Source organism: Xyrauchen texanus, chromosome 12 (genome assembly GCF_025860055.1).
Source record: "Xyrauchen texanus isolate HMW12.3.18 chromosome 12, RBS_HiC_50CHRs, whole genome shotgun sequence".
In the NCBI taxonomy this organism is placed as follows: Eukaryota; Metazoa; Chordata; class Actinopteri; order Cypriniformes; family Catostomidae; genus Xyrauchen; species Xyrauchen texanus.
In genome coordinates this window covers 12,456,418-12,484,193 of record NC_068287.1, presented here as the reverse complement: position 1 = coordinate 12,484,193, position 27,776 = coordinate 12,456,418, and the positions used below count along the sequence as shown (strand labels likewise).

The following is a 27,776-nucleotide window of genomic DNA, read 5'->3' as shown; positions in this document are numbered from 1 at the left end:
GTTTGCATCTGTCAGCAGAGATTTACTTCCTTTCAATTAGTGATGTAAAGAACCCTCTAGTGGTCATGTCATGATAACACAATTCTAACAGTCAGCCACGGAAATCACAGACATTTTGCCTTGATGATAATATACAGCTTAGAACATATATTGTGGGGATTGTTTAAAGACATGAACAGGGTATGAACCATATTTGTAAAATCAATGCAACACATAGTTGATGTGATGGATTGTACAAAAAATTTAATTAAATAGAGAAATATATGTACTAGTGCCAAGTTCATAGAGTCTCGATGAATTTATTTAGCAAAATAATCTTGAGCTAAATAAAACTAGATTGTACACACACAAATAAATAATAATAATAATCTAGCCAATCAAATATATAACAGCTGAGAATAACTACATTACATAATATTTTATTAAAAAATCCACAATTACTTTAAGATTTTATTAACTTTTATAATTCATTGTGCCATATTAATAAATATATCTTCCATAAAAATCATAAATAAATATACCATTGTATTTTAATAAATAAATCATGATATGTGTCAATAAATTATTTTAATAATCAAAGTACTGATTACATTTGATTAATTAATTTATTGACACATTTCATGATTTATTTATTTATTAATTGAAAAATACATGCACATACAATATAAATATATATATATGTGTGTGTGCGATTATATCTTTCGATTTAAATAAATATTTCATCAAAAACATATATATATATATATATATGTTTTTGATGAAATATTTATTTATTAATATGACAGCATGCATTTTCCATATTCCAGGCCTGGAAATCACAATTTAAAACTGTATTGATATTTCCAGGTTTTCCATGACTGTTGGAACCCTGATCCTAATGTGTGCACATCACAATCACATACTGTTTATGATTGTAGTGTGTATGCCGAGAATATATACAAGCCTTCTCTTCTGCCAATTCTACTCCCAAAGCTCTCTTTTTAATTAAAAAACAAAACAAAACAAAAAATGATGAGCCAGGATGTGAGTGTGTAAGATCAAACAGCAGAGTTTCACTACGCTGCCAGCATTTCTCTCTCCACCTTGATTTTTGCCTCTTTTCCCTCTGCAAAGACAAAGAGTACAAAGAGAGTAACACACAGCGATCAAAATAGCACCAACAAAAGTTGCTTTCTAAAACGTTCTGACACAGCACTGTGTTTGACCATAATAAAACAACACCTGTCACGCCTTTAGGCACCACCGGCAAGGGATCTGTGGGTAATTCTGGAAGGGTTATGTCTTCTTCCTACCCAGGAATGAAAGAGAAATGTTAAGTCAGAAGTTATGCAGAACCAGGCAGCGTTTCGAAAGATGGGATATTTGACAGCATACAGTAGCTGACAGGTGAAGGTGCACACACCTGAGTGATGGCCTCCAGCTCTGCTAAGACAGCATCCTCATCCTCCTGTGTCAAAGAACCTGCCAGCAGCTCATCAATTTGCTATTAGGAAACAATTTTCAAAAAGCAGGGACACATTTGGAGCAATCAAAACCGGGAAAGAGCAAAACAGCCAAGGGCTATAAGAGCAGGGATGGTGTCAGGGTGAAAAGTCAAGAGCCATTATTAGGGATTCTAGTGACCCCAAAAAGTGTTTGGACATTAACACATTAAAGACTATTATTAGGTAACAAAATATAAAACTGTAACAGTATAAGGACATGGAAGGACTTAAAACCAACACAAACAAACATGCAGCGTGGCCACGTGCGTCTCTCTCTCTCTCTCGAACTGGCGTCTCCGGCCGCCCCTTTATCTCGCTCTCACGCTCCATCATGGCCACGCCCTCCTCCTCGTCACACAAACCAAGTGACATCTGCATGCTAGACCTTTTCTAAGAACAAACCTCTCACGTTTCCTGCCAGTTTAACCAACTGGTGTCAATGTCATTTAACAGTAGTGTTTGCCACAAGTTTGTCATAAGTCACGATTGGTCACAACCAAAGGGGTTTCATATAAATTATTTAAGCGCTTTAATAACATTAATTGATTTGAGAGTGAATAACTACTTCAATTTCATTCTGTTCATCGCAAAAAAAGTTATCGTATCACTTCAGCAGACTTGGAATATAGTTTATTTAGCGTACAAGGAATATAGTGATTATAGTGTGAAAACAGAGACTAGAGATCAAAAGTATAATAGATGGAACAGTCAGATATCCACAGAAATTAACATCGACAACCGACAGCTTTTATTTCCCAGTGGACAGAGTTGGAGGGTGTAGCAGGGCGGAGGGCGGGGCCGGGTCGTGATCCTACACACCCGGTCCCGTATCAGGCTAATCAAGCCTCCGTGAGGGTTAAAGGTCAACAGCAGGGGATCGTGCGGGAGAGAGAGATCGTTTACGGACATGTCCGTCATGTGTGTGTTTATGTTGTCTTTTAAGTTTATCATTAAACTATTATTTATATTGGAAAGCCGGTTCTCGCCTCCTCCTTTCCATTGATCCCTTCACAGAGGGTTTATTAGAAAGAAAACATCTTCAATAAATCGATTTTAAAAGCTATCAGCTGATTAATCGGTTTTCTGCTTTTTCCACTACCTTAGTTATCAGTATCGTCAGAATTCATTATCAGTTGACCTCTAATAAAGACATTTACAGTGTTTTTTTTTTCTTGTCCTTCTTTGAGCTCAACAGGCTCAAATCACTGTCATTATGGCAAATAAACCCTTCGAAGGCTTAACCTTTTCTGTTCCACGGTAGAAAGATGTAAGTCATATGGGTTTGGAGCGACAGTAAATAATAACAGAATTTTCATTTTTAGGTAAATTATTATTCCTTTCGGTATTCAAATATTTTGGGGTCTACTGTGCATAGCAACACTCTGAATGTGAAATGAACTAAATGTTGCAACCTTCTGATACTCAATGGCCTCCTGTGTCTCCTCCAGTATTCTCTCCACCTTCTCGATGGACAAGACCTAATGAGAGAACACGATCAATCCAGGGCAAACACATGTCTAAATGTTGTCAAATGATAAGATCAGACCAGTTCACTAAATTACATTTATATTTAACACATAATGTAACGTCTGATAAGCAGGAGACTTTCTGAAGTCTTAATGGTGAAGCCCTGTGCAAGACAAAAGCAGGGCTGCTGTAATCTATGAGTAATCCTTTAATCCTTGAGCAATGGCTAGCTGTTCCCTAAAACATGCTGCTACACACTACACCACCCTCTGTTCATCACCAGCTTTGGTAATAATAATTAACCAATAAAAGTTGTTGATGAAGGTGCATCCACTGGTTATAAAGCAGCAATTCTGAAACATAAACTATGTTTTTGTTTTTACAAAGATTAAAACGTTGAGTTCTTTCAATTTTTGACTTTCCATGACTTTTTCAAAACCTTTTTGAGGTGGATGTGATTGCTGGATAGAATGAAATAGATTATTAAAATCATTCAATAGAGATTACACTCACAAAAGGCAATTTCTAGCTGATTAAATAGTTAAGAACTGAGCATAATTAAAATGAAAAATAATTAAAAACATTTCCGTGGCTTTTCTATGCCTACAAATCACAATACTAAAATCTGACTATGCGAACCCTGAATAGAGTTTATGCAATCTAGGTTTAGATCAACTTACCTCATGCATTTGCTTGAGACAGTCATTGCCAGCTTTCAAACCCTCAATGACTTTTATTTCAATCTGAGCAAATTCAATATCTTGAACCTGCATGGTGAATATTAGAAAATATATTCATATTCATAAAAAATATATTACTATTGCTCAAAGTTCTTGTAATATATTTTCAAATACTTCTTAATGAAACTAACAGTGAGTCCGCTCTCATATTCAGAGGTGTTATTGTGGTATTAGAGTGTTCATAACTGCATATCCTAAAAGATGGAGTGGGTCATTTATGGGTCAGTTTTCAAACAGGTTCCCCCAAACACTCCCCCCATTTTTCATTGGTCAGACAAACAGACAGTTCTGACCCCCAAACTCACGCAACTGATTTGCTTTGTTAAGCTGGTAGAGATTTAAATATATATATATATATATATATATATATATAGTGACAGTGTTTTCAGATCTAGAGTCAATCTACTGAACGAGTTGCATATTTATAGTTGATTCTGCACATTAAGTTCAGATAGGAGAGATTAATTTATCATAAAAAAAATTACACACTTCACCTTTAAATATTAACAAATATATATCATTTTATCTAGGCCCACCATGCGCTCCAAGTTGGCTATCTGGTTCTCGGTCTTGTCCAGCAGCTGATCTTGGTAGCGTTTCTTTTTAAGCAGCAGAAGAGCTCGTCTGTGAAATGCATGAATCACACGTGTTAAATCACAATCACTTCTGCCAAGTATAATGCAGATGGCCCCACTTCAGCATAATAAAGCTATTGTGCAACACTTGTATTCATGTAATATGAAATGACTTACTCTTTCTTGCCATCCTTCAGGAGCTGTTTGGCCAGCAGTCTCTCTTTCTCCAGCTGTAATGTGATTCTCTTCTGATATTGCTTTAGTTTATCTCGCTGCTGTTTCAATTGCTATTATCCAGTGACAAGATTTACATGACAGATGAACGGGACAGTTTATTCATTGTTCAATCATAGACACATCTCATTTACTGTATAACGTTGTTGGGTCCAAGACTAAGCTAAACATTTCTTAAACAGCTGTCAAAATATGAAATATCACAGTGTGTGACAATTACTAAAACATTTTATGCCTAATTTGATCATATTCTATGAAATTTCTTATATATACACTGTTATATTCTATAGCATATGCATTTCTATTACTGTACAGGTGAAACTCGAAAAATTAGAATATCGTGCAAAAGTTCATTAATTTCAGTAATTCAACTTAAAAGGTGAAACTAATATATTATATAGACTCATTACAAGCAAAGTAAGATATTTCAAGCCTTTATTTGATATAATTTTGATGATTATGACTTACAGCTTATGAAAACCCCAAATTCAGAATCTCAGAAAATTAGAATATTACATGAAATCAATAAAAAAAGGATTTTAAATACAGAAATGTCGGCCCTCTGAAAAGTATAAGCATGCATATGTACTCAGTACTTGGTTTGGGCCCCTTTTGCATTAATTACTGCCTCAATGCGGCGTGGCATGGATGCTATCAGCCTGTGGCACTGCTGAGGTGTTATGGAAGACCAAGATGCTTCAATAGCGGCCTTCAGCTCTTCTGCATTGTTTGGTCTCATGTCTCTCATCTTTCTCTTGGCAATGCCCCATAGATTCTCTATGGGGTTCAGGTCAGGCGAGTTTGCTGGCCAATCAAGCACAGTAATACCATGGTCATTGAACCAGGTTTTGGTACTTTTGGCAGTGTGGGCAGGTGCCAAGTCCTGCTGGAAAATGAAGTCAGCATCTCCATAAAGCTTGTCTGCTGAAGGAAGCATGAAGTGCTCTAAAATGTCCCGGTAGACGGCTGCGTTGACTCTGGACTTAATAAAGCACAGTGGACCAACACCAGCCGATGACATGGCTCCCCAAACCAACACAGACTGTGGAAACTTCACACTGGACTTCAAGCATCTTGGATTGTGTGCCTCTCCATTCTTCCTCCAGACTCTGGGACCTTGGTTTCCAAATGAGATGCAAATTTGCTCTCATCAGAAAAGAGGACTTTGGACCACTGAGCAACAGACCAGTTCTTTTTTTCTTTAGCCCAGGTAAGACGTTTGACATGTGAAGCCCATGTCCAGGACCCGTCTGTGTGTGGTGGCTCTTGATGCAGTAACTCCAGCCTCAGTCCACTCCTTGTGAAGCTCCCCACACATTTGAATGGCCTTTTCCTGACAATCCTCTCCAGGCTACGGTCATCCCTGCTGCTTGTGCACCTTTTTCTTCCACACTTTTCCCTTCCACTTAACTTTCTATTAATGTGCTTTGTTACAGCACTTTGAGAACATCCAACTTCTTTTGCAATTACCTTTTGAGGCTTTCCCTCCTTGTGGAGGGTGTCAATGATGGTTTTCTGCACAACTGTCAGGTCAGCAGTCTTCCCCATGATTGTGAATTCAACTGAACCAGACTGAGAGACCATTTAAAGGCTCAGGAACCCTTTGCAGGTGTTTAGCTGATTAGAGTGTGACACTTTGAGCCTACAATACTGAACCTTTTCACAATATTCTAATTTTCTGAGATTCTGAATTTGGGGTTTTCATAAGCTGTAAGCCATAATCATCAAAATTATATCAAATAAAGGCTTGAAATATCTTACTTTGCTTGTAATGAGTCTATATAATATATTAGTTTCACCTTTTAAGTTGAATTACTGAAATTAATGAACTTTTGTACGATATTCTAATTTTTCGAGTTTCACCTGTATATAATAGAAACAAATCTATTCTATTCTAGATCCTGTTTGGTTCTATTCCCGAACAGATCTTGTTCTATTCTATTTTATACTAGATGCTGTGCACTTCTATTCAATAATACTGGTCTGTTCTATAATATTAGCAGTTTGATTCTACTCTATAATACTGTTCTGTTCTTAAATAGTTGCTCTTCTGTTCCGTTCTGTTCTGTTCTATAATGCAGCTTTGTCCCATTGTATTCAACAATACTGCTCTGTAATACTGTTCTGTTCTATTCTATTTTAATTTGTAATAATGTTCTGTTGTATTCTATAACACTGTGGTGTTCTGTTTTATTCAATTGTATTATACTGTTCTGTAAATGTTGTTGTTTTATTCTATTCTATTATACTGTTCTGTTCTGTTTTATTCTATTCTATTAAACTGTTCTGTTCTGTTTTATTCTATTTAAAACTGACAAAGGAAACAGGGAAAACAAGGGTTTAAATACACAAGGGAAAACAAGGAACACCTGGGGAAACAATCAGGGAAAATCAATCATGGAATATAACTACAAGGACTACAAAACTAACATAGGAAACTAAACAAGAATTACAACATAAAAGCACAAAAACAAAAGACAACAGGGAATATGACAGATACCCCCCTGTAAGGAGCAGATTCCAGATGCTCCAAAAAAGTATAAAAATAAAATAATAAATACAAATTTTCCATGGAGTGTAGGGGAAAACCAGATCAGGCGGGCGGCCAGGAGACCAGAGCAGATCAGGCGGACGGTCAGGAGACCAAAGATACCAGAGCTGATCAGGCAGATGGCCAGGAGAACAAGGAGACCAGAGCTGATCAGGTGGACGGCCAGGAGACAAGGAGACCAGAGCTGATCAGGCGGACAGGCAGGTGACCAAGGGGACAGAACAGATCATGCGGGCAGCCAGGAGACCAAGTGGACCAGAGTTGATCAGGGGGACGGCCAGGAAACCAAGGGGACCAGAGCAGATCAGGGGTATGGCCAGAAGACCAAGGGAACCAAAGCTGATCAGGCGGACGGTCAGGAGACCAAGGGGACCAGAACAGATCATGCTAGTGGCCAGGAGACCAAGGGGACCAGAGCAGATAAGGGGGATGGCCAGGAAACCAAGGGGACCAGAGCAGATAAGGGGGATGGCCAGGAGACCAAGGGGAACAAAGCAGATCAGGCAGAGGGCTAGGAGACCAAGGGGACCAGAGCAGATCCGGCGGACAGCCAGGAGACTAGAGCAGATCCGGGGGATGGCTAGAAGACCAAGGGGATGACCTCAAGTGGGGACTGGATCAGGAGGTCTGGGAGGCAGCCGAAGGGCCGAGACCGGGTCAGGAGGCCTGGGAGGCTGTAGGACAGGGACTGGGTCAGGTGACCTGGGAGGTGGCTGCAGGGCCGAGAGAGGGTCAGGAGGCCAGGGAGGTGGCCGTAGGACAGGACGGACGAGGCTGACAATGCTGGCTCTGGGACGGACGAGACATCCAGCTCGTTGGTTGTGGCAGGTGTGGGTGTTGGCTCGTTGGCCGTGGCAGGCGTGGGCATTGGCTGTGTCAAGCGTTGAGGGACGAGCCATGGAAGGCTGGTGGGCAACCACTGTGGGAGGAGATTTAAAGCCCTCTTCCTCTACACCCACAGTTAAAGGCGAGCAGCAAACTCGCAGAGCTCCTTCACGAACTCTAGGAGCGTCCTGTGAGGATCCGCTGGAGGCAATAGCTCCTTTTGTGCACTACTGAGACCCACCCTGAAGAAATCCAACAAAGAGTATTCTGGGTAGTGCACTAAATTCGCCAGCTCTAAAAACTCACGGACGTGATCCTCAACTGGACGGTCACCTTGCTTGAAGAGGAGAATTCTGATGGCTGCTAGATCCATCTTTGGTCAGTTTTTCTGTGACGAGGCAGGTAAGGAATGAGGATCTACATGCAGCTTTATTAAACTGAAAAATAAACAAGCTAATTCAGAATAAAAGGAAAAGAAAAACACGGGGAACCTAGAACCGAGCATAGACAAAACATCCAAAAACTGACAAAGGAAACAGGGAAAACAAGGAACATCTGGGGAAACAATCAGGGAAAATCAATCAAGGAATTCATCTTTCAATCAAGGATTATAAAACTAACACAGGAAACAGGAAACTAAACAAGAATTCCAACATAAAAGCACAAAAACAAAAGACAACAGGGAATATGACAATAACACTGTGGTGATCTATATTTACTGTTCTGTTCTATTTTATTTTGTAATAATGTTCTTTTCTATTCTATAACACTATGGTGTTCTATATTTACTGTTCTTTTCTGTTCTATTCTATTATAATGTTCTATATTTACTGTTCTTTTCTGTTCTATTCTATTATAATGTTCTATATTTACTGTTCTGTTCTATTTTATTTTGTAATAATGTTCTGTTGCATTATATAACACTGTGGTGTTCTATATATACTGTTCTGTTCTATTCTATTCTATTCCACAATACTGGTCTATTCTAAAATATTTGCTGTTCTGTTATATTGTATTCAATTCTATAATACTGTTCTGTTTAATATTTGCAGTTCTATTCTATTCTATAATACTGTTCTGTTTAATATTTGCAGTTCTATTATATTCTGTAATACTGTTCTGTTTAATATTTGCTGTTCTATTCTATTCTATAATACTGTTCTGTTTAATATTTGCAGTTCTATTCTATTCTATAATACTGTTCTGTTTAATATTTGCAGTTCCATTCTATTCTGTAATACTGTTCTGTTTAATATTTGCTGTTCTATTCTATTCTATAATACTGTTCTGTTTAATATTTGCAGTTCTATTCTATAATACTGTTCTGTTTAATATTTGCAGTTCTATTCTATAATACTGTTCTGTTTAATATTTGCTGTTCTATTCTATAATACTGTTCTGTTTAATATTTGCAGTTCTATTCTATAATACTGTTCTGTTTAATATTTGCTGTTCTATTCTATTCTATAATACTGTTCTGTTTAATATTTGCAGTTCAATTCTATTCTATAAAACTGTTCTGTTTAATATTTTCTATTCTATTCTATAATACTGTTCTGTTTAATATTTGCAGTTCTATTCTATAATAATATTCTGTTTAATATTTGCAGTTCTATTCTATTCTATAATACTGTTCTGTTTAATATTTGCAGTTCTATTATATTCTGTAATACTGTTCTGTTTAATATTTGCTGTTCTATTCTATTCTATAATACTGTTCTGTTTAATATTTGCAGTTCTAGTCTATAATACTGTTCTGTTTAATATTTGCTGTTCTATTCTATAATACTGTTCTGTTTAATATTTGCAGTTCTATTCTATAATACTGTTCTGTTTGATATTTGCTGTTCTATTCTATTCTATAATACTGTTCTGTTTAATATTTGCTGTTCTATTCTATTTTATAATACTGCTCTGTTTAATATTTGCAGTTCAATTCTATTCTATAATACTGTTCTGTTTAATATTTGCAGTTCTATTCTATTCTATAATACTGTTCTGTTTAATATTTGCAGTTCTAGTCTATAATACTGTTCTGTTTAATATTTGCAGTTCTATTCTATAATAATATTCTGTTTAATATTTGCTGTTCTATTCTATTTTATAATACTGTTCTGTTTAATATTTGCAGTTCAATTCTATTCTATAAAACTGTTCTGTTTAATATTTTCTATTCTATTCTATAATACTGTTCTGTTTAATATTTGCAGTTCTATTCTATAATAATATTCTGTTTAATATTTGCAGTTCTATTCTATAAACTGTTCTGTTTAATATTTCTATTCTATTCTATAATACTGTTCTGTTTAATATTTGCAGTTCTATTCTATAATATTCTGTTTAATATTCTGTAATACTGTTCTGTTTAATATTTGCTGTTCTATTCTATTCTATAATACTGTTCTGTTTAATATTTGCAGTTCTATTATATTCTATAATACTGTTCTGTTTAATATTTGCTGTTCTATTCTATAATACTGTTCTGTTTAATATTTGCAGTTCTATTCTATAATACTGTTCTGTTTAATATTTGCTGTTCTATTCTATTCTATAATACTGTTCTGTTTAATATTTGCAGTTCTATTCTATTTTATAATACTGTTCTGTTTAATATTTGCAGTTCTATTCTATAATACTGTTCTGTTTAATATTTGCAGTTCTATTCTATAATACTGTTCTGTTTAATATTTGCTGTTCTATTCTATTCTATAATACTGTTCTGTTTAATATTTGCAGTTCTATTCTATAATACTGTTCTGTTTAATATTTGCAGTTCTATTCTATTCTATAATACTGTTCTGTTTAATATTTGCTGTTCTATTCTATTTTATAATACTGCTCTGTTTAATATTTGCAGTTCAATTCTATTCTATAAAACTGTTCTGTTTAATATTTTCTATTCTATTCTATAATACTGTTCTGTTTAATATTTGCAGTTCTATTCTATAATAATATTCTGTTTAATATTTGCTGTTCTATTCTATTTTATAATACTGTTCTGTTTAATATTTGCTGTTCTATTCTATAATACTGTTCTGTTTAATATTTGCTGTTCTATTCTATAATACTGTTGTGTTTGATTGCATTGTTTATAATACTGTTCTGTAATAGTGTTTGATTCTATTCTATTTTATAATAATGTTCTGTTCATTCTATTCTATTATACTGTTCTGGTCTATAATATTTTATTCTATAATATCGTTCTGTTATATTCTATAATACTGTTTTATTCTATAATATTTGTTGTTCTATTGCATTTTATAATACTGTTATGTTGTATAATATTTGCTGTTCTATTGTATTCTATAATACGATTATGTTATATAATATTTGCTGTTCTGTTCTATATAATACTGATCTGTTAAATAATGTATGCCGTTTTATTATATTTAATAATACAGTAATGTTCTATAACATTTATCTGTTTATTAATATGTGCTGTACTATGCTATTCTATATGATGTTCTGTTGACTAATCCCTTTAATCGCAGTTTCACATGGCTGAGGTCGTGTTAGACGCTTAATAGCAGTATGTTGGCTCTATATCTACACATGTATGAATGCCACAAACACAACACACAAGCACGTGATGCTGATCGATTGATCTTACCAATATCGCCATGTCCTGATATGTCACTCGACTGGGACATCTCTTTCTGACGAAAACATTTCCCATTGCGAATAAGCCACATCCCGGCCTCACTTCTAATATCACATCTGATATGGAACACTGACTACTTTATTTAAGTATATACATGGCCAAGATGTGTTATGATATGTCAAGCGCAGATCGGAGGATGTTTATATTCAGCAGTGTTTCGTAAAGCTCGCTAAGCGCATTTAGTGTCTACAGAGGCGTGTAAGCGCCCTCTAGCGTCAAGCCAGCGAGAATGCAAAAATTGTGTGTCTATTTAGCGCCCTCTGATGTTGGCTTTGTGTAAGCAAGTGATATTGCCAATAAAATTAAAACTAAGTTGACCCCAAGTGGCACAGATGCATCACACATTTACAGAGGACCAAAGTACTCAAAAGGACTTATTTGCATTAGTAAATTGGAATATTTCAATATTGATTGATCTATTGTGTTCATTTGTTTTAAGAACTTTGGTCCGTCATAAAGTATGATTGGGTTTACAGAATGAACTTTGCCTTCATGTCACTTCCCATTTTGTTACTATCTGCGAGAACTGAATTTAAAAATTAATACAGCTTATTTTCAGAACGATAAAAACGTAACTTTCAGTAAAAATTATTTATTGTCAAAAAATAAAAAACATTACATGGACATAAAAAACAGCACTTTTGAAATGTCATGACAAGCAAAGATGATAATAAGAACAGTGATAGAATTCAACATGTATAAACTAATCTAATGTAATTCTTTTTTATTCATTTGGATTATAAACAGCTGTCTGTCTAAACAGCGTTATGGTGAGCCTCACAAAACAATGATAAAAACAATGATAAAGACTATTCTGTCTACAATTCACATATCCACATTTTGCATCCCAGTGTCTAACGCTCCAGATTATGATTCATTTTCATCTATTCGTTAGTCTGGAAGAATAACAGACCTATTTGACTATTGACTAGTACTGGAACACAGATATATATGAGGCGGAATCACATCACAGCATAAGTTTATTTCATTAGAGGCATCAAATAACTTTTTCCTCATGCAAAATATAATCACTACATCAGATCATACACACACTCAGGTTGCTGAAGGCTGTCCAGTTTGTCTTTTCTCTCTGTGTAGGTCAGTGCATCATGTGGTGTCTCTACTGTATTTAACCATTATAAAAGAAATATTAATTAAAGGCTCATTGCAGAGCTCAAGGCCGAGTGGTAAAACACAGTTTATTTTTTCTTTCCTTAAGCTATGAGTTATTAACCATTGTTTGCATAATCTAAGCAGAAGTATTACTGAAAGAAATAAAAAAATCTTTCAGTTAAAATGTTCAACAACATGATCACATACTTTGCTATCACACAAAGTAATATATCAATGACCTGACAAGCCCCTGAGGAAAACAAGTGCATATTTACAAGTGGTCAGAGTTCACCTTTAAATCTCCAAAGTATCCTCTGTCTTTATAGATATGAAGAGTTTCCTTTAACTGTCTGGACCGCTTGCAGTCTTTGAGAACTTCCTTTGACAAACATTTGTGCTTCACTGATGTCCTGCTTTTAAGTATCAACAAGGAGAGCATCTCATGCTGCCAAAGACTCCTTCAGGAAGAGGACCCAGGACAGTTACACCTGGAAGTCTGTTCCAAAGTGTCTGATTTGGGCATCAGTCATAGAAAGGTAGGTGGTCTTCATGCTGGGTGAATACTGCAGTTAGTAAAGAGAAATCACAGATTACTTCAGCTCAGATCTCCTTTATAACTGCTGTCTTCTCATGTCAATTTTTTATGGGATTTGATCATGTTTGGATAATGAAAGTATTCAATGTGTGAAAAAAATAAACAGGTAAACATTTCAGGTGAAGTGGTGGTACTAGAAAAGAAGTTGGAAAAACACTGATATAATGTCTGACAAAAGAGGAAAACAAAACAAAAAGCAAAACAAACAAACACACACACACACACACACACACACACACACACACACACACACAAACAAAACAAGCAAAGAAAAAAAACAAAGCCAAGCAAATCAAAGAAAAGTAAGCAAAACGAAACAAAAATAAACACAACAAAATCAGAGTAAAGCAAAAAAAAAAAAATAAATAATAAACTAAGCAAAGCAAAACAAACTAAACAAAACACAACAAAACCAAATCAGAGCAAAACAAACAAAATGCTACAAAATTAAAATAAAATAAAAGCCAACAGCTGAGGATGATAACAGCAGTGTTGGGGAAGCTATACTAAAAAAAATTATCAGGCCTATTGTCAAACTATTCTTTTGAAAAAAAAAAAAAAAAAAAAAAAGATAGCTACTTTACAAGCGACAACAACATTACATACTAAGTTAGATAAGTATCAGTGGGCAATTTATTGAAAAATATATAACTATCACATTATATAATTTATAATTTAATCAGCAGTATTCATTGGCTTAAAAAAATTGGCTTTCTGAATAAATTGATCACAATTAGGTTGAAATCATTAAATTTGAACTGATACATTTACGCCAAATACACCTAAAGAAACCTAAACATAACATAGTGAAGAAAAGCAGCGTTTAAATAAATATTTTGCTATTCAATGTCGCAAAACTTCTACGCAGATAACGTATTCCTTAGAATAATTTACATATAACGAATGTAATCACTAAAACCAATTGGACCTTACAAAAATACTGTACATATTATAGACAGAGAGAACATTTTAGGAGTTTGTTTGATAATTGCCTCCGTTCACGCAGCTGTGTATGGAACGCAACACAACGTGATGTTAAAACAGTGTAATTTTTTGTCATACTAGACTGCTTTTCGCTTGAGAATCTAGCTTGTTATTGAAAACGTGACATTTTTTCAGTTATTTACTCCCCAACACTAGATGTCTTTTTTTATGGATTTGGGTGAAGATATTCTCAGAGGAAGAAAATGAGAGGCAGAAAGAGCACAAAGGCATGTCGAGGAGAAGCTGTATGTTTTAGGGTTGGCAGGGGGCTCACTTACTGTTTTTAAATGTCTGGGGAAATCATTTGGAATATAATAAAAGAGAGGAAAATGACTCAATTAGCTGTAAAATAGCATTCTGTGAAAAGAGTCTTGACAGATGAAAAAGAATTCTGTGTAAAAATAATTTTTTCAAGTACATCCCTACAATCTGCCCATCAGCCTTCAAATTAAATCAAGACAGAACTGTTTTTTATTCATTTTTAAAAATTTTGTTTTTTACTATTTCCATTGAAATCTGTATGGATGTGAACCATAGTGAAACTGCCCTTACTCAAAATGACTGGAGATATTTAAACAGCAGGGGGCAGTAATGCTCCATATCTGCTTTCAGTTTTAGGTGTCATGATCTTGAACACTAAAGTGTACAGTACACCAAAAAACAAATAAAACTAGACCATAAGACTTGTGCAATAATTTAACTGTGTATACAAGGGCAATATTAAAGTTTGTCAACAAAAGGAATGTTGAAATCGAAATACCGAGGGTGGCGGTGAGCCTCTCCCAATCAACGGTACGTTTTCATAACGAGGACTTCTCTCAAACAGCATAGACTGGTTCCTGTAGGAGAGGAAAGCCAGATAAATGGGTCAGCAAGAGCAAGAAATTACAGCTCACACTCACTCACACAGTACTCACATGTATTCTGGTGCACTGGATGTGGCCTGCAGTGGGGGTTGCAGACTGGTCTGACTGCCCATACTGCTGCTGAAGCTACAGAAGCTGTGCACTTGAGCTCGGTTGGGGTTATACACAGAGATGCGTCTCGACGGGTTAAAGGGGTCCTCCTCATCGATATCATCATAATCCCTGTCCCTGAGGACAAATTAGACATCAGCTACACTGATGATCTCAGGTGACACACACCACGATGAGGAAACTGTAAGTGGGATTGTACCTGCTGTCGATGAGGGTCCAGGCCAGTGAGATGGCACACAGCATGCTACAGAATGCACAGGCTGCCAGAAGTGAGAACAGGCACAGATACAGGAGCCCCTCCACGCCATCAAAGCAAACGCCCAGCAGAGCCTCAAGATAGTCCTGCAAGACCAGTACACTGTTAGATCAACACGTGACGAATGTTAGAGCTGAACAAGCCATCATCCATGAACCATCTACAGACCGTCTTGCAGACAAAAATGGCAAGACCGTTCTTAAAACAACAAGCTACAGTCTGATTGGCTGGCTTTATTCTGCATTCAAGTCCTCTTTAAAAGTTCTTTCAAACGAAAGAATGGAAGTGGTTATTACGGTGTTATGTGCGTTCAAGTGATTTTGGTTGGGGAAAAAATGGGTGCGTTGCCTTGGGCAATTTCATATACAGTATCCCGCTTTCTATTTCGCTTACTGACAAACAGGAAGCTTCTTCAGTGCTACAGCAATGAAATGAGGGTAAAGTGTGCATTTGGTTTTTATTTCACATTACTGATTTATGTTATAAAGTTATGTGCTAATGTATGCTACTGATAGCTAAAAGTTAGCTAACTAGCATAACTTTATAACGTTATGCTAGTTAAGCCAGGTGTACCCTACAAGACTCAAGCTCATCCTCTTTGATGTTTTGGTGTCTGGTCTGCGACGAGAAATCTCAGAGCACACGACAAGTGGTCGATTTGTTGTGTGCCCACGCCTGCGACATGCCAAGATGAGTCCCAGACGCTACAACAGTTTTCAAAACTGCCTGATACCTAGCCGTCTTGTCGTCAGGTGTGCACACCATCGAGATCGACAATGAGACACAGACAATGAAAAACAGCACGAGCACAAGAGGAGGGCAAGGTATTAGGAAGCGGAAGACAAAAAATAATTAGAAAAGAAAATAAAACTTACCCACATCTCCCTAACCGCTGCCTTTATTTAGTTCAGCTGTTCTTATGTTTTTCCTTTTGCAAATAGCAAAACGGGTGAGAACCGGCCTTTCATGTTTGTTGACATATTATCAAGAATAAACTGTAATAAAATAATTCTGTGTTTCTCGTCTTTTACTTTTTTGCATTTTGTCATTTAGATAAACACAGACGTAATGATTGATGTATGTCCTCCTGAAATCAGAACACAGGTGGTCAAAAGACACGACCAGGTGTAACAGTGATTTCTCGCATGTACTTTTATGATCACCCAAAAATGTATCTTACTTCCAGGTGTACACATGGCCTCAGTTGGAGACGAACGGTCGTGTAGTTGTTACACTACAGTCCTATAGTGTGTGCACACAAGCAAGATGGAAAACAAGACTGTGAGTTGCAAAATCATGTAGTGTACGCTTGGCTTTAACTAACTTTTAGCTATCAATAGCATACATTAGCATGCTGCTAATGTTTGCCATTTAAGCAATATCATGAGCAAGAGTGTGATATGGCCCTACATCAGCACTGCTGTGATTCGGCCGCAGGTAATTACAGCAGTGCTGATGTACGGCCAAATAGCACAATTGCGAGTGTGATATTGCTTCTATACAACAGTTCAATGAACAAGTACATTTAAAAAAATTAGGAAAAAACTAGTACGGTCATAAAAATGCATTTGTGCATGGAAATACTTTATTATGCAACCGATCAGAATCTGCCGTTGCTGGTTCAAAACAAATGATGCGTCCGTTAGTAATTATAAAAGTTCACTTCAGAAATAGTATCATGGCTTGTGCTGTTTCTAACAAGTTATTAGATAAACAAGGATAGACGGCTGGATGTGTGTGTGTGTGTGAGCGAGAGAGAGAGAGAGAGAGAGAGAGAGATGTAGCATGTGCAATCACCTGTTGCCACACCCAATCAGAGATGCTGTCAGCTGTCTCAGTGGAAAATAGAGCGTCAAAGCAGGGTATTCCTCTCTATTTCACGGTAGCCAGTGTGCAAGAGTCATTCACTATAGAAACATTGATGTCCTCCGCCATTTTAAACAGTATGTATCCAATGTGGAAAATCCGATTAAAGGTAAGCACTTGAGTTCTGTAATAAATCAGTCTGTTGTGTCTCTCAGCATGAGCCTTAATCCTGAAGTTGTCCGTTTAAAGCCGTTTAAAGCTATTTCCTAGTTTTGGTAATATATTAGTAATACCAGCGATCATGGAGCGCAGTTCTTTGTAAACAATGACTAACGGATTCACTTTACGTCACCAACTGGCTCATATTACACACAAAAATGATCTTTTGCAACCACCTGCTGGCTAACATATGTCATTTCAAAAATAAAGCCAGTAACACCTAACAGATACACTTTAATTTAGAACAGCATGAAGGCGGAGTGATTCACACACACAGTGAAGCGTCCGAGTGCTGATGGAGTCACAACATCAGTGCTCATGGAACGTCTCTCGTCCAATCAGATTCGAGGACCGGAACTAACTGTGGTATATTAATAGCTAAAAGTTAGCTAACTAGCATAATTTTATAACATAAATGAGTAATGTGATTAACACACAAATAATATGTACAACTGAAGAAATTAATCCTGTTAGGGACACATACAAAGTCATTTTGAGGCTACTTATTTGGGTCATTTAATATTTTATAATAAATAATATATATTTATTTTTAATTAATTAATTAATTAATTATTTTCAGTAAAGAGTGCACAGGTTTTTATTGATGTCACATTTATAAGATACCAGGCTGCTACACTCAGGGTTCCCATCCATTCTGACAAATGAAAATACATGACTTCTCCATAATCTTTCCAGGCATTTGTAATTACTGGATACAGATTTTTTAAATCATTAATTTGATTCAGACTGCATTGCAAATAAAATAAGTACAAAAAAATTGAACGATTTACAAACAAATTAGACACCTCTTTGGCTTGCAAGCAAGTCTATATCTAGATCTTGTAGATATAGTATTTTAGAGCAGATCCATGACTTCTCCAGGCCTCAGAAATTGAATTTTTAAATCTGTCAATGGTCAATGGACATATGTTTCGGCAATGGACATCTGTTTCCATGTTTAATGAATTTTGAGAAAATATCGGAAAATAAGTGTCCATTTAATTTGAGTAACTTTGTGCACATCTCCTTTGTTATCTTATAAATAACTGTATGTAATATATCAGCATTATAACAACAATCTGCCACCCTGCACTCTAGATATCGTTATTGCATCGGTCATTAAGAAACCCATATTGTTCTACCACAAGCTGATGAAATGGTCTTTTCCTGTCAAAGTGGGCTTTTGGCCAAAATAAACAAACAAAGTGGAACATAAATGATGTTGATAATCAAAAGTCTGGCTATGAGAGACTAACAAACCATTAAAATGCCAATTGAGGCAGAACGATGACTGAATGACTCACTTTATGAAGACTGCGGCAGTCCAGCAAGGCAGTGAGCTGGTGCAAATTGAACTCGGAGGAGTTCAAGATATGTTGAATTCCTAGAAGGTCTTTCTAAAAAGATTAAAATGGGGAAATAAATATGTTAGGTAAAAAAAAGAATAGTACATGATGTACAATATCCTGTCATTGGATCAGCTCTTACCTCTGCAGTGGGAAACACAGCAAGTGAAATCTGCAGCAAGCCTTGCACCTGAATCTGCATGGTGGTCAGAGACCTCTGGAAGATGGTCAGAGACTACAGCACAGAAACAACACAGTACCAAAATAGTGTATTGTAAAAAAGCAACAAAATTTGTTTTCAATATACACAGTTGTGAGATCAGTTGCATTTTATTATTTACATGCATCACATTTTTCCTTATGAGAAAAAATGTGAACCTATAAGAACAGACCTGCAAAGCTTTTTTGGGTCATGACCCATCATTTCAGAGCTATTCTAAAATGAGACACAGATGTGCTATAGGTCGTGCCTTCTGTTAATGCAAGGACTTGTAAGAGGTCAAGAATCCCTAATGAGTACTAAGGATATGTACAGTAATTACATTTGGATTAAACGTTATTAAGGGAAGCTTATATTGAGAAAGGAAAAACGGGTAATGGTTACATCTGTCTCGCGTGTCTGCTTCACATGACTTCACCCACCAAAAGATATACTTTAATAGATCATCCAAAACAGCAGCTTAACCAAGACAGAATAAATGTCTAAATCAGTGGAAAAGCTTTTATAGGATCCCTACAGGCAATGCGAGAAACCCAGACTAATCTAATTATCGCCAAACTACAGACAAAAGAGACTCCCTTTGATCAAAGTTTATTTTCCTATCGACTATTCATAATTTAATTAAACATGCAGATTTTTTTTTATTTTTTACAGAAACATTATAATGGCTTTAAAATGGTTATTTCTCACAATTAGAAGGGAAATGATGCTGTAATCTCCTATTAATTGCTCATGTCAGGGGGGTCATGCGAGGAATTGAACATTGACATGCCAGGGAATTATTTACCTGCTGGAATGGATTAGGAAGACTCTGGCTGCAGTACAAGTAATAGTGCACAATATCTGCAAGGCGCATGGAAACAAAGCAAACAATCAAATGCTTATTGTCTGGGTTATAGTCATGTTTATTTAAAGGGGATATGTCAAGGAAAATGCTTTAATTAGCAAAAATTGGTCAATCAGAACATGTCATGTCATGTCACAACATTGAGCACATTAACAAGACAGCCCACAATTACATATCTATACCAGTTCAGTGCTCAGCACATTGGCAGATACATTGATACTCATTTTAAATGCAAAGAGGTTAGCCAATCATAACAGAGGTCGTTTACAAGTACACTAGCAAAAACAGCATGTTTATATTTTAAATATAAGAAAAATTATTTTAAATATGATATAATAGTTTATATAGTTTAAATGGAAAATATTATAAACAGACTAATTATTACAAATTTCAAGGTAAAAACAAAAATGTACAATGTGTAGAATATGAATTTGAACAGTTGTCCTAAAGAGATTTGATTGTTTTGTTTTTTCATGCAAACAGCACAGGTATACGGAGCAGTGAAATATTCAATGCTTACCTGAACTTAAGGAGTCTTTGGTCTGATTTGCAATGAACTTGTCAGGAGATACACAGAAGTCACTGGTGCCCTACGACAGATCAAACAATATGACTATAATTAAAATTCTGCCACACTGGCATTCAGCAAGAGAAGAGAGGCAAGTGCTTTCGCACTTGTTTTGATTGCTTGGTCCTAACTAGAGTTTGTTGCTTCCCCCTGCTGGTCTCTGTTCACATCATATTACTTGGGTCCGGGCCGTGGTCCGATTGCATCATCAACATAAGTACAAGCAGCATCTGTTTACCACCAGAAATAGGTAACAGCTCAAGAAGACATCAGCTTCACTACGCTGTTGAATTGTTTGTTTCTTTCAATTTATCAAAAAACAAAACAAAAAAAACATTACATGCACAGCAACGCTTATGTTTGTCTGCTACAAATGCATTGAATGTGCAATGACTCTTATACTGTATGTCCTGAACATGTTCACAGCCCACTGTGCCACAGCTCTGTCAGGTTTGACATCATTGATGCCAAAATACCACTGGTTCTCATGTTTTGTAATCAAACATTATGCACCAGTTTGAATCTCTTCAAAAAACAACAAGATTTGAAAACTGCAGCAGAGGGAAAGATTTTAAGGGAACAACCACCAAAAAAGTTAAGGTGCTTTAAGAGATTTTAGCCATTCTACGATTTCCCCAAGCCACTAACCCTTTTTCAAAAACCATGCACGTCAAAGATACCAAATGAGCTTTATTGAGACCGACACAAGCTGAATCGTTTATCAGAAACAACTGTAGCAAAATAGCGGCATCAACTGACAACTGTTATGAGTAACATGGCATAAAATGTCAGTAAGCCTCAATAATTTGCTGCAACTACAATACTATAATAATGCACAAATGAGTGTGTGTATATATATATATATTGTACAGTTTTGAAATAAATAATTACATTTATAATCATATTGCAGACTCTATTTCACCACATCATAATTATTTTATTAACTGATTTAGCATTATGTAATGTTTATTTATCAAATGATTATAAAGTGTCACATACAGTCGTGGCCAAAACTATTGGCAGTGTTTTTGCAAAGTTTGCTGCTTCAGTATTTGTAGATTATTTTTTTCACATGTTTCTATGGTATACTGGAAAATAATGATAAGCATTTCATAAGTTTTAAAGGCTTTTATTGGTAAAAACATTCAATATATGCAAAGAGTCAATATTTACAGTGTTGAACCTTGTTCTTCATAATCTCTGCAATTCACTCTGGCATGCTGGGTATCAGCTTCTGGGCCAAATCCTGACTGATGGTGATCCAATTCTTGCCTTATTAGTGCTCAGAGTTGATCACAATTTGTGGGCTTCTGCTTGTCCATTCGCCTTTTGATGATTGACCACAGGTTCTCTATGGGATTAAGATCCGGGGAGTTGCCTGGCCATGGATCCAAAATTTCAATGTAATGATCTCCGAGCCACTTCATTATCACACTTGCCTTGTGACATGGTGCTCCATCATGTTGGAAAATGCACGAATCATCACCAAATTGCTGCTGGATCATTGGGAGAAGTTGCTCTTGCAGGACGTTTTGATACCATTCTTTATTCATGGCAGTGTTTTTGGGCAGAATTGTGAGAGAGCCCACTCGCTTGGATGAAAAGCAACCCCACACATGGTCTCAGGATGCTTCACTGTTGGCACGACACAGGACTCATGGTAGCGTTCACCTTTTCTTCTCAGGACTATCGATTTCCCAGATGCCTCAAACAGTCGGAAGGGGGCTTCAGAGAAAAGATCTTTGCACCAGTCTTCTGCTGTCCAATCCTTTCCTGCAAAATTTCAGTCTGTCCTTGATGTTTTTCTTGGAGAGAAGTGGCTTCTTTGCTGCCCTTCTTGACACCAGGCCATTGTCCAAGAGTCTTCACCTCACTGTGCATGCAGATGCACTCACACCAACCGGCTGCCAATATTGAGCAAGCTCTGCACTGGTGGTGACATGATTCTGTAGCTGAGTCCTCAGGAGGAGATGGTCCTGGCGCTTGCTGGACACGTCCTGAAGCCTTCTTCACTGCAGTTGAACCTCTCTCCTTGAAGTTCTTGATGATCCGGTAAATGGTTCTTTCAGGTGAAATATTCTTTGCAGCAATTTCCTTGCATGCGAGTCTATTTTGATGCAAAGTGATAATGGCTGAACGTCTTTCTTTAGAGGTAACCATTGCTAACAAGAACACAATGATTGGAAGCACTTCTTCCCTCCTTTTATAGAAATCAGTCTGCTCTTATAATTCAATCAGACTGATAGAGTGATTTCACATAACTTGTACTAGTTCACACTTTCCCAGGTGCTGCTGATATGATTCGTGAAATTATGTTAGCTGGTCATTTTGTGCCAGGGCCAAAAAACAGTGAAACTTGGGTTTTTGTGATAAAGTTAATTTTTTTGGACAATGAAGCTTTTTGCAATTATTTAAAATGCATCTGATCATTCTGCACATTAATATAGAAACAATGTGAATCCACATCACAACAACTGAAGCAGAAAAATGTGCCACTTTGCCAAAATGTTATGTCACTGCCAATACTTTTGGCCACGGCTGTATATGTCTCCCTAGCAAATTCTCTTATGACTGTAAGGAAGAGTAGACTGCAGATGTGCGAGTCACACTTTCCTTCAGGTCTTGTCTCTACTCTCTCTTAAATAGGAGGAATAATCATTGTCCAGCACTGCTTGAGTAATCCACTTTACTAAGAGGGTCTGACCTCTGCTCTGAGCCATCACTGAGCAGTCTTAAGCTCTGTTCCCTAGAGATGTCATGACTGAAGTCTCATCTGTGACTCTAATCTCTATTATGCTCCATGTAGAGTGCAGGTCTGACACAGAAGGTGCAGAATGTAATGCAAATATGTACAGTAATTGGGCACATTCATTGTTACTGTATGTCAGGATCATGATACCATTAATGTCTCCATTAATAATAATACAAATAAATAAAATAAAAAGTAAAAAGTATGCTACTATTGCACTATTTTAAAAACATTTAGTTATTTAACGACATGTAATTACAATATTTAATATAGCATACTTATACTACACATAAAAAATATACATCTAATATTATAATTAATATATACACTACATATGTTATTATATATTAGTAGCATTTTAAATTACATATACTATCAGGGTCAGAAATTAAGGGGAGCTCAGGGCAAAAATGCCACACACAAAAAAAGTGACAAAAATGCCCCAACATTCAAAATGTGGTGGCAAAAATGGTGCCCCTGTAATTTATTCTTCAGTTTTTAAATGTAGTATCTATGTTTCTTAATATTCTATTTTAGGCATAGTTGTAAATATTATCACATTGTAGATGTTTAATCAACTGATTGTTAATTTGAAGGGTAAGATTTAACACATTCTCAATTTTGAGAGTTTGGATTGATAAATTCATTAAATTTACCTTTTTAATATTAGCATATGAGATATTCTTTTTATGATTAGAAACCAAATTGCCCTCATAAAACTAAAAAGATGCCCCTGAAATTCAAATTCAGAGGGTCAGCAACAAATACATATGCTCCAGTAAAAAGCTGTAAACAAAAGTCTTTAAGATCATGAAAAACATATATTCAATCCATTGTATGTTAAAAGACAAAATAAAAATAGTAATATTATTATTTACACCGTGGATCAAATAGCATTTGCCTTTTTTCAAGTGAAAGTAATGGTAGCCTCATTGTTGAGGATCTGGACTGCTAAAGACACTTTATGTTGCCTGAGAGACCCAAAGACAAAGATGAGACAAGAAATAGAGTAGATTGGCCTGTTTAGCCTATGGGTGACATACAGAGAATGGCTGTTTACAGCCGCTAAGCCAGCCGGACTGTCTAATTTAAATGAAAAGGGCTTTATATTTCGTTTTGGAATCTGGCATGCACCACGAGACACATAAATGCAGTCAGTGAACCCTGATAATCTCCTAAGAGTTCAACAAAGCTCCTGCCCCCCTCTACTCTTGACTTACATACTACAGTTTCATTGTACTCATAATAGAAATCAGGACAGTGTTGGTGGATGAAGTAATTTCTATGGTCACTGGACCTTGATGATGTTTCAAATGTATGTTCAAAGTGAACTGTTAGTTAATACACGCATAATAACTTACCACTGCAGTGGCTGTGCCCACTCCTAATGATGCCCAGCTCATGAATAGGGTCAGTACACCAAACACCATGATACTGAAATTGGGGAAGGAAAGAAAGAAAGAGAGAGAGAGAGCAGTGAGAGAGAGAGAGAGAGAGAGAGAGAGAGAGACAGAGACAGTGAGAGCGACTTGAGTTGAATTTACTTAACTTTTATTTTAAAATGTGAAAAGTATTAATAACAAAGAATGAGTACACGTGTGCAATCTTCTGACTGTACAGCATGTAAATTCTCTCACATAAAGAATGCATCATCTAGAATGCATTGCATAGCATTTAATACGTCATATTTGTGTGCAAATATCTGATAAACATCTTAAAACAAACAGATTTTCATACATCATAAATTATAATATTGCAAAACATCTCCTGAATGTCATTCTAACATATTCCGGGTTTCAATGAAATATTGTAGATGTGCAAAATGTTATAAAAATGACATCAACCAGATGAAAACGCACACATCTTATAGACGTCTCAGCAAAAAACTCAACATAACATTCAAACAAAAACAGGCAAGAAATTGAATCAGGGTGTAAACCAGTGAAAAAGATCAAACATGTGAGAGCATGTGAGTGACCACGTGAGTAAATAAGGAAGTGCAAGGGAGAAAGTGATTGAGTAAACGACTCCCTGATGGCTATGAAAAATGGATCCAAGGTTTCCTCAAACAGCTTTTGTCGTCTGAGCATGGTCTTAAAAGCACCAATAAAGCGGATTTGAAGCACGTAATAATTAGTTAAGGGCGCGCACACACTATCGCGGCAGAGAGATCAATAAGCATTAGCGGGATAAATGGGGAGAGATCTAGAGGATCTTCCAGAGAGAGAGAGAGAGAGAGAGAGAGAGAGAGAGAGTAAGAGGCCTGTGAAATAATTAAGGTGAGAGAGAAGAAATGCAGGGCGGGCTGGCGACTGGCTAATCACAGTGCTTGATGCACTCAGGTCAGTCATTCCACAGATGTCTGTTTATGTCATAATAATACAGTGTATCCATCTGGGATTTAAATTAGCAGGCATTATCAACTTCATGAGAGAAAGTCAAAAGGTACTGACACTAAACAAACAATTAACAATGAGAAAAAGGATTTTATGAATGCAGAAATATAGGTAATGCGACACTGCTACACTATTGAAAGGAATAAAGTATACCGAGACTCTGCTGCATGTACAGTCTGTGCACTAATTCCGCAGTAATGTTGAAGGTGGGGTTATAACTCAGTTTGAATAGGGAATTGTGGACATGGGGCACAACTACAAATACATATACATAAACAGTGGTCTCAAAACGTATTTTAACACAAAAGCCACATGTACAAATTTCTAGCATTATATAAAACAAAATATCAAACTAAGTGGCATTTATTTTCCATACATTCATATTTTAAGGAATATAGAATTTGTTAGGGTTCAAATAATAAAATGACATATATATTGTTCAAAATAAAGGCAACAATTATTTGGACACTTTCTGGTTGTCAAATGTACGTGGAACATTTTCATAGTTAATGTGATGATGAACTACAACTGTGTTTACTCTGCTGGGACACCTGTGTGAACTTGAGGGGAACTGACTTCAATACAATCACTGAAAATCATCCTGGCACCAATTGGTTAAAAATTCATTGCAATTTGTTTTTTTTTAGAAAAGTAAGGTTAGTTCTGGTAAATGGTTTAGCATAATTTGTTTACAGATGGTACTTGCTTTTTGATTTTTTAATTAATGCAATCCAGACATAAAGTGTGACTTTATGGTTCTGTAAGCGATTTTAGCCTTTCTAAATTCCACGAGACTGAGCCATTGATCTAGCCACGCCCCCTATTTCCAAAACACCCCACGATACCATTGAGACAACACAAAGAATGTGCTCATGGCTGTCAAACATAACAGTAGCAAAAAAGCGCCCTCAACTGACAAATTGTTAATCAGAATATGGCGCTAAGCCACTATTCGCTGCAACTACAACACTACGAGAATGCGCAAAATGATTGAATGGCAGAAAGTGTCAGAGACCGTGGCCCACGGACACATTTTTGTTTGTGTTTACAAAGTCTAGTGCTGTCACAGAGAGTGGTGAGATATATTATGACACTTATTTCAGTGATATCTTTCAGGGACTAGGATCATTTTTTGCATACCTTTCCATGAAAAAAATTGCTTACAGCACATTTAAGTGTCCAACATTTTTTAAATACATTTTGGGGCCACTGTATATCTCATCCGATCTCCGTGTGGACAATAAATGGCTTCATGTTTACAAAGATGGAATAAACGGGTCAAAAGAACTCCTCTTCTGTGAAGGACATACTGTACCAAAATCACTGTTTAACACAACAACATTTAAAGAACACTTACACTGCAAGCAGCCATCGAGACTGCTTTGCCAATCCCAGGCATGCTACGAGACAAATGACCAGGTCCAAAATCAGCAGCAGCAGATAAGTTAACCATCTAAAAGAAACAATAAAGATGAGAAAGGGAATAAATATTCAGGTATTATTATTGTTATTATAATATTTTAATATTCATCTTATCATGGTGTGAGGGAGTACACTGTCAGCAGCTCTCTAAGTATAACTATAAAAGTGTGCGTTAAGGGCGACTCGAAATACTCTTGGGAAGATGACATGTTAGTAATTATTTTATAATTCTTTTAAATTAAGCTTTAATATCTAATATTAGTAGAGTACATGGAATATTTGTACTTTTAAAAATTCATTAGTCACACAAATTTATTAGATCATTAAAAATGGTGAAACCTTTAGCGGACCCAAAATAAACACCTTCCCTTCTACATTCATATGTATTTTAACCTGAAATCTTGATAAAAAAAAAAAAAACACCCGGCATTGTTTTCTAACTAAAGTGTTACAACCACAATATATATACTAGTGCTGTGTAACGGCAGGGTTTCCGTTGTCCGGTAATTACCGGACATTGGCCGGTAAAAAAATTAAATGTCTGACAAAATTAAATCTCTCCGGTCAAATTATCCGATTAAAATTGCCTAATAATCCCGTCCCCCTAACACAATCTGAATTTGAGAATAAGCCTAAAATGTATAAAGCAAAAATACACCGATCTCTTGCTATGTTATAAAGGAACAGGCTCTATCGTTTGAAAGTTATGAAACAACATCGCATGCTGCATTTCAAATAAAG

At 36.2% G+C, this 27,776-nt stretch overlaps 2 protein-coding genes across 2 annotated transcripts in view; both read right to left on the bottom strand.

Annotated features, from left to right (window-relative positions):
* Window positions 1-761: 761 nt before the first annotated feature.
* chmp6a (charged multivesicular body protein 6a) lies at window positions 762-11,701 on the bottom strand. Its single transcript, XM_052139860.1, has 8 exons — window positions 11,487-11,701; window positions 4,444-4,553; window positions 4,228-4,315; window positions 3,632-3,718; window positions 2,897-2,962; window positions 1,403-1,483; window positions 1,222-1,288; window positions 762-1,105 (listed from the first exon to the last, which is right to left on the bottom strand). The coding sequence occupies exons 1-8, from the start codon at window positions 11,550-11,552 to the stop codon at window positions 1,056-1,058; spliced, it is 615 nt and encodes a 204-aa protein (XP_051995820.1). The 5' UTR covers window positions 11,553-11,701; the 3' UTR covers window positions 762-1,055.
* A 459-nt stretch (window positions 11,702-12,160) lies between these two features.
* Window positions 12,161-27,776, bottom strand: part of LOC127653225 (protein tweety homolog 2-like) — a 51,190-nt gene continuing 35,574 nt past the window's right edge. The window contains exons 5-14 of the mRNA XM_052139830.1: window positions 26,971-27,066; window positions 24,579-24,651; window positions 20,421-20,490; window positions 19,841-19,896; window positions 18,976-19,068; window positions 18,792-18,884; window positions 15,406-15,548; window positions 15,147-15,323; window positions 14,990-15,068; window positions 12,161-13,213 (exon numbers count right to left, since the gene is read on the bottom strand). Coding sequence (XP_051995790.1) covers window positions 13,133-13,213; window positions 14,990-15,068; window positions 15,147-15,323; window positions 15,406-15,548; window positions 18,792-18,884; window positions 18,976-19,068; window positions 19,841-19,896; window positions 20,421-20,490; window positions 24,579-24,651; window positions 26,971-27,066 — 961 coding nt within the window. The 3' untranslated portion in view covers window positions 12,161-13,132. The remainder of the gene's footprint in view (window positions 13,214-14,989; window positions 15,069-15,146; window positions 15,324-15,405; window positions 15,549-18,791; window positions 18,885-18,975; window positions 19,069-19,840; window positions 19,897-20,420; window positions 20,491-24,578; window positions 24,652-26,970; window positions 27,067-27,776) is intronic.

Bases quoted from the DNA above. Each gene is read 5' to 3' on its own strand.
- chmp6a (XM_052139860.1), bottom strand. From the start codon at position 11,552: ATGGGAAATGTTTTCGTCAGAAAGAGATGTCCCAGTCGAGTGACATAT. The intron at 3,719-4,227 runs GTGGGCCTAGAT...TTCACCATGCAG, and splicing joins TAGCCAACTTGGAGCGCATG to GTTCAAGATATTGAATTTGC. The intron at 1,106-1,221 runs GTGTTGTTTTAT...TTGTCTTTGCAG, and splicing joins GGTGCCTAAAGGCGTGACAG to AGGGAAAAGAGGCAAAAATC.